The sequence below is a fragment of the Rhineura floridana genome, chromosome 11 (genome assembly GCF_030035675.1).
Source record: "Rhineura floridana isolate rRhiFlo1 chromosome 11, rRhiFlo1.hap2, whole genome shotgun sequence".
Taxonomy (NCBI): domain Eukaryota; kingdom Metazoa; phylum Chordata; class Lepidosauria; order Squamata; family Rhineuridae; genus Rhineura; species Rhineura floridana.
In genome coordinates this window covers 15347410-15354509 of record NC_084490.1, presented here as the reverse complement: position 1 = coordinate 15354509, position 7100 = coordinate 15347410, and the positions used below count along the sequence as shown (strand labels likewise).

At 44.1% G+C, this 7100-nt stretch overlaps 1 protein-coding gene across 1 annotated transcript; it reads left to right on the top strand.

The window, feature by feature from the left end:
* Positions 1 to 4332: 4332 nt before the first annotated feature.
* Positions 4333 to 5870, top strand: LOC133367482 (vomeronasal type-2 receptor 26-like). The gene is made up of 2 exons (XM_061591583.1): positions 4333 to 4411; positions 4960 to 5870. The coding sequence occupies exons 1-2, from the start codon at positions 4333 to 4335 to the stop codon at positions 5868 to 5870; spliced, it is 990 nt and encodes a 329-aa protein (XP_061447567.1).
* Positions 5871 to 7100: the final 1230 nt, after the last annotated feature.

Sequence of the window (7100 nt, the reverse complement as noted above, 5' to 3'; positions counted from 1 at the left end):
CTACCGAACATGCAAGGGTGTCTCTTAGTTGGGTCAGTCTTGTAATTATTTCTTGTTGGCAATGAAAAGGAAGAGATTGATAGGACTCAATGAGCTCTTTTTCTTCTGTAAACAGGGTGGTTGTGTCGGCCACCAGTGGACTGGGAAAGATGTCCTTTAGTTCTTGAGTAATTTGTGGCAGAGGACTGGAGGGTAGCGTTAGATTAGAACAAACTGGTCTAATAGTCCAGACAGATGATTGACTAATGGAATGGGAGGGGCTACATTGACAAAGTAGCATTGGATAATTATACCTCATTTCCTTAGTTTGTCTCTGGCGTTGTAGATCTGGTTGGCAATGGTCGAAGAATGGAGTGTCACAATCAGGCGCCAGGGCTGTGTGCTAGAAGATAGGTTGGTCATATATTTGATGTAATTCGTACGGGAAGGAGCAAAAAGAGACTGACTGAAACAGGTGTCCAAAAATGGGATATTAGGATAGGCAGGCTGATAACCGAAGGCTTTGAAATGACATGTGATCGCAAGCTTTTCTGGTATCAATTTAAGTCTCCAGACGCTGGATTTATGTGGGCCTGTTGTTTTACATGCAGTATAAGATGTTTTCTGCAGTGCCTGCTAAGATAGAGATCTTTCCACAGAGGTAGATATATTTTGATCACGAGAGGGGGTTATACTTTTTTCCTTTGGGCTTATCCCCTTTGTTTCCCTCTCATTTTTACTGTCTTTAGATAAATGTTGCTGGACCAGTTTTGCTCGATGAGTATGAGGGTCCAACAATTTAAAAAGAGGCTTAAAGTTCATATTTCCTACGGAGCTGGATTTAAAGTTTTTAATATTCTTTGATTTTTTTGTCGTCCTGGACACCGAGAGAGTCTTCGTGGGTCCCTTGCCCTTATTCTTGCCGGGTCCTTTGCTTGTCTCTTTGTACTGGACACGAGTAGTTGAAGGGCTCACCGGGGATCCAGAGTCTTTTGTTTTCTCATGTAAGAGAGGCCCCATGGCCTGGACCAAAGTGGTTAGCAGGCTGTTTGTTTCTGTAATGTATGTTTTAATTAAAGTCAGCTCTTTGAACAAAAGCGCTTCCCAACTCGGGGGAGGGGATTTAGGGCCCGAGGATGTTGCGTGGGTTAGGAGCTTCTTCGCTGGTATCATCATAGGAGAGATTGATTGTTGCCTCTGGGAGTCTTGAAGCGAGTCGATGGTAATTATCTCAGTAGGAGGACCATCAGTTTCCAGACTTAGGGAGCAATTAAAACCGGCGTCCAATAACTCCTCTGCTAAACTTTTAACGGCTGAAGTAGGTTCACTTGGTGTATTGAGAAGATGGTAGTCTATTGACCAATCGTGTGGGCTTTCAGACTGGGTCATGTCTTTCTGGGCACTTTGCAACTGCCGGGGGAATTGCATAGTTTCATATGTAGGAAGGAAGAACTGGGTAATCTTTGCTTGGTGATTTAGTTGTTGCAACTCCTCCTCCCCCAAAGATAAACCCAGTTCCTGGTGTCTCTTCATTGTAAGGACCATTTGTGGGAACTTTGGGGGGTGTTGCGCAAAAAGGAGTAACACCTGATTATAAATGTTTTTAAGTAGCTCTTTAAATCTGAAGCTACCACTGAAGAAATGTCTCTTGGCAGGGGGAAAAGCAGCTACAGAGAAGGCTTCCACAGCTCACGACAGCTGTTGGAACATATCCAGAGTAAAATGAGATATAATAGTTGCTCTGAAAGCACAACAACTCCCACTCAGACTACCGGAGAGGAGAAATTCCGGCAGAAACAAATTGGAAGGATTTATGATTATAGTCCGAAGAAGAGAAATGAAGAGCAGCTTACCGGAAGAGACGTCAACCAGAAGTCTTTCCTATATAATAAAAACTGTGATAAACCCTGCCTAATTTCTTTAAAAATAGAGTTGGAGGGGGAGAGAAAGATTTACAACACAAACACAAGTCTGCGCTATGTTTACTTAAAAGTCCCATTAATTTACAGCACAATCCTAACCATGTCTACTCAAAAGTAAGTCCTAATGGAGTTCAATGGGGTTTACTCCAGGTACATGGGATTGGAATTGCTTTACTCCCAGAAAAGCAGATATTGGATTAAATACTTTCATATTTCATAGCCCATGGTCTGACTCTTGGACAGAAGAGAAAAAAACACGTTAAGCCATATTACTTACGCAAACTGCAAAAATCTAAAAGCCACCATTTTCTGATGCTGAAATTAAGCCTAGGCATGCCTGGATCAACAAGTCACAACCCTGGCTTCATTGGCTACAATCCTGAAAGGGCGGGGTTACAGCCAGAACTTTGAAAAGTTACTTTTTAAAACTACAACTCCCATCAGCCCCAGCCAGCATGGCCACTGGATTGGGCTGATGGGAGTTGTAGCTAGAGGAAGGAATTGTGCTAGAGATCTGTAAAAAACAGTCGTGCGGGGGGGTGCCGTTTGACGTTTTGGTGTATATCTCGGGAACCAGGCCACCTAGAAGCTGAGAGTCTAGAGAGTAAGGGGTACCTGGTAACTCTAAATATATTGCAGTTACTTGTCTTCCTGCTCTAGGTCAGGGGTTGGTCACATTCATTTGGGGTAGGGTTTCCAGGTTCAGGGCCTGAGACTGATCCTATATCTTTAGGAGAAGAGAAAGTCAGCCAAGTGCAGGTGTTCTTGCAACACTGTAATGGGAAAAACCACAAGGTGGCATTCTCCCTTCCCTCTGCACAACTTTTAAAGATACAGAAGACCTCTTGGAAGCGAGGCCTGGCAACAAAGAGGTCTTCTGTATCTTTAACAGTTATGCAGGGGTGTCAGCTCTGCACAGAGTCAGTAGTGCCGGTGGGGGGGCTGGGAATTCCTGGGTCGTTAGCAGGGAAGGGAAGTCCTTAGCCGGCAGTCTGGTTGTAAATCTGCCAGGCCAACGAGGAGGGAGCCTGATAAGGGCCAGGCCGGTCTGAAGCCTACTTGCCGAGTCAGAAGTCCAGAAGCGAGGTCAGTAGAGGTCCAGGATCAATTGCCAAGGGGTCAGTCCAAGACTTGCTGCAGGGAAACTAGGTAAACACGAAGCCACGCCTGACGTTGCAGTCAGCAACAAGCTGCAGCCAAGGGGTGCCTTATAAAGAGCATGTTTGACAGCAGGTGTGAGCCCTCAGCGTTTTGGCCTTAAGGGGACAGGCCTGCCTCTCTTCTGCCTGACCTTCTGCTGTCTACGTTCTGCAGGTGAGGGGGGAGTATCCTGCTCACTGTCTGTGTCTGGCTGCAGGGCCTCCGCTGTATCTGGGGTGCTCTGCAGCTGAGAGGGAGAAGGAGCTGGATTCTCAGGAGTCTCCTCTGTGTCTCCTTCTGGGTCTGCTGCTCCTGGGTCTGCTGCTGTTACTCCCGAGTCGTCCTCATCTGAGGAGTCCTCTGACGGGGCCATGACAAGAGTGAAGTGAGAATTCCACCTTGTGGTTTTTCCTATTACAGTGTTGCAAGAACACCTGCACTTGGCTGACTTTCTCTTTTCCTAAAAATACAGGATCAGTCTCAGGCTCTGAGCCTGGCAACCCTAATTTGGGGGCAGTCTGTCAGACTGTGGGTGGGGTTGAAGCCAGCGGTGAATATAGCAGTACCAAATATGGGTTGTGGCAACAAGATTATTTATTTATTTAATTGCCTGCAACCGACTAATGTGGCTACTCCTTTGAAACTGATATACTGCAGTTATTTGTCTTGCTGCTCTAGTTCAGGGGTCGGTCACATTCACTTGGGGGCAGTCTGTCAGATTGTAGGTGGGGCTGAAGCAGTATGAAATATGGGTTGTAGCAGCTCCCTTTCTATGTTTTTCCTGTATGTGTGTGTGAAGATTGCTCTTTCCAGAGATCTGAATGGATTTTGTGCAGAAACAGGCCAAGAATAAAATGTGGTCAAGGCCTGCATGCAACATAGAGCTGGAAGCTCCTCACCTCTGCTCTAGGTGATAGTGGTGATTGGAGCTGATTGGTCAAATCCTCACCACAGTCCAGAAGAGTAGTTACTGTCAGTTACTAGCAACTGCTTCTCTTTGCCATTCACACTTCAGACTGGTGGGGCAAGAGGTGAGCGGCAAAGCCAGAAAGATGCATCATAGCTTGGAGACTCAGTGGTGACCTCTTCCCAGGCTTTGCCAAATGCCTTGAAGATACTGACCTGATGCCAATGTTGTGTCCTTATGATGATCTAATTCAAAGGAATTTAGCTGAGAATGAGAGCAATAAGGAAAAAATAGTTCATTTCCATCCCCAAAATGTCCTTACTTGGTTTCTATCAGATGATGCCCAGATCCAGCTGTGTCGAGAGCTGCCACCCAGGACAGAACATGTTCATGCAACAGGGAAAACAGGTGTGTTGCTATGACTGTGTTCGATGTCCTCAGGGGAAGATTTCATCCCACAGGGGTAAGTGAAAGAACTCAGGGTTGTGTGGGGAAAAGGTTTTACATTCCTAATACAGTAGGGCCCCACTCATAAGGCAGGTTACATTGTGAACCCCCACTGTAAAGCAGAACTCATTGAATAGAATGGCGTGCGATGCTCAAAAACCACCATAAAAGCGGAACAAGCGCCGTATGAGTGGGGCTTTAGACGAATTGCATCTAATTGAGACCGCTGTATTAGCGAATCTCTGTAAAGCAAAGCACCGTAAAGCGGGGCCCTTCTGTACATGTATTTTTGCAAACATTTAGGTTCCAGAATTTTCCTGAAAAATTTGCAGAAGTGTGAACTTGAAGGATATCTGCCTTCTCATGTCTGTAATTGTTTTTTTTGTAAATGTGAATTGAGTATATTCAAATTAGAATCCAAGGCAAACGGAATGCCTTCCCCATCTTTATGTATTATTTCAACAATGTATTTTGCTTTTCATCAAGGTAATTAATATCTGGGAGCTAAATATGGAAAACATTGGTGTACTTGGGAAATAATGAGCCTTCGCCTCTTGCTTTCAGATGCAGACGAATGTGAGAGGTGCCCAGAAGATCAGTATCCAAACCAGAAGCAGGACCAATGTCTTCCTAAAGAACTAAGCTATCTATCCTATGAAGAACCCTTGGGAGAAGTTTTAGCTTCCTTGTCTCTTTCCCTATCTGTGATCACAATTGTCATGTTAGGGACCTTTAGTCTGCACTGGGACACTCCCATTGTGAAAGCCAATAACTGGAGCATCACATGCACCTTGCTGTTCTCTCTGTTGCTTTGCTTTCTCTGTTCCTTCTTATTCATTGGCCGGCCTGGGAAGTTGACCTGTCTCTTCCAGCAAACAGCGTTTGGCATCATCTTCTCCCTTGCAGTTTCTTGTGTGTTGGCTAAAACCATCACTGTGGTGCTGGCCTTCATGGCCACAAAGCCTGGAAACAGGATGAGGAAATGGTTTGGGAAAAGGCTGGCAATATTAGTCATAATTCTGTGTTCTCTTAATCAGATGGGCATCTGTGTTGTGTGGCTGGCAACCTCTCCCCCTTTCATAGAGTTTGATATGTATTCCCAGACTGGACAGATCATAGTGCAGTGCAACGAGGGCTCAGATAAGATGTTCTACATTGTCTTGGGCTACATGTGGTTTCTGGCCATTATCAGCTTCTTGGTGGCTTTCTTTGCCAGGAAGTTGCCGGATAGTTTCAATGAAGCCAAGCTCATCACTTTTAGCATGTTAGTCTTCTGCAGTGTTTGGGTGTCTTTCGTGCCAACCTATCTGAGCACGAAGGGGAAATACATGGTGGCTGTGGAGATCTTCTCCATCTTGGCCTCTAGTGCCGGCTTACTGGGTTGTATCTTCCTCCCCAAATTCTACATAATTATTCTGAGACCTGAGCTGAACACCAGGGAGCAGTTAGTAAGGAAAAAGAATGGTCACAGTTAAGGTTGGAAGTGATATTATTGACAGGAATAATTAACTCCTGTGATGATTGACACCATCCTGAGATTGAGGGAGGGGGAGGGTTTGGGGATAGAAGGCAATAGCTACTCTAAGGTTTAAACTGTTTAACTTAGATAAGGACAATTATTTTCTGTTGTAAAGCAAGATTCAGCAAGATTTAGATTCATGGAAGAAATGGGCGTATCTCTGTTGGGAAGTAAAAAGACTAATAAAAATGAACATTCTACCAAACATTGATCTGATGATGATCTTCAGGATGTTTTGGAACACTCCCATGGTGAAAGTCAAGAACTAGAGCCTCACATGCACCCAGCTCTACTCCGTGATGCTCTGTTTTCTCCTTGGAATTACCTCCCCTATGAATTAAGGCAGGCACAAACAAAGCTGTCATTTTTATGTCTTCTATAAACTTATTTTCTCAGGTGTTTGCTTCATATCAATGTCAATTAGCTGTAACAACTTAATATGCCTGTTTTTGCCTAACCTTTGCTGCTTTTTATTCTGCAGGCTTCACTGTATTTATATACACCATATTGTGATAGTTTCATGAAATGTCATCTAGAAATAGTTTTAATAAATTAAACTAACAAAACCCCTTTGTACATCTGCTTCTGCAGATATGTGCTATATCCCTCACAGAGGTATAGTTTTAGATACTATCTAAGTAGGCAGTGGACATTCACTAAAACCTATGCTTTCTAAAGGTTTCCCTCCAGGTGTTAGAAAGTTAGATTTTTTTTAAAAATGACAGAATACTATTGAGAAAGTGGATTATTGTTAGTCACTTCCCCATCTGTCAATATCTGTGAATTTACAATCTGCTTACACAGTCCACATTGGAGGTCATAGATAGCTACATAGTTCCTCTATGGGAGGGCTGGGCAGAAGGGCTGACAGATGTCTGGGTGATTTTCAATAAACCAGGAAGGGTTTCTAACACCAACATTGTTGAACAACAAAACAAATTCTTCCATCTAAATTGTGAAAACTAACTTGGAGCAGAATTTAGTCTGGCAGGGCCATTAGCTCAGCTTCATTCTGGTACAGAATATGTAGTCCTGGGCTCAGAATGTGCTCAAAGGGACCACTTTCTTCAATTTTAACTGTATGTATTTTGCACCTGGGTCTTCTTGGTGGATCCAGGGGTTCAGGTCAGAATGAAATCAGATCTGACAAGCCTGAAATCTGACCACCCCTCTTTATGGGAATTGA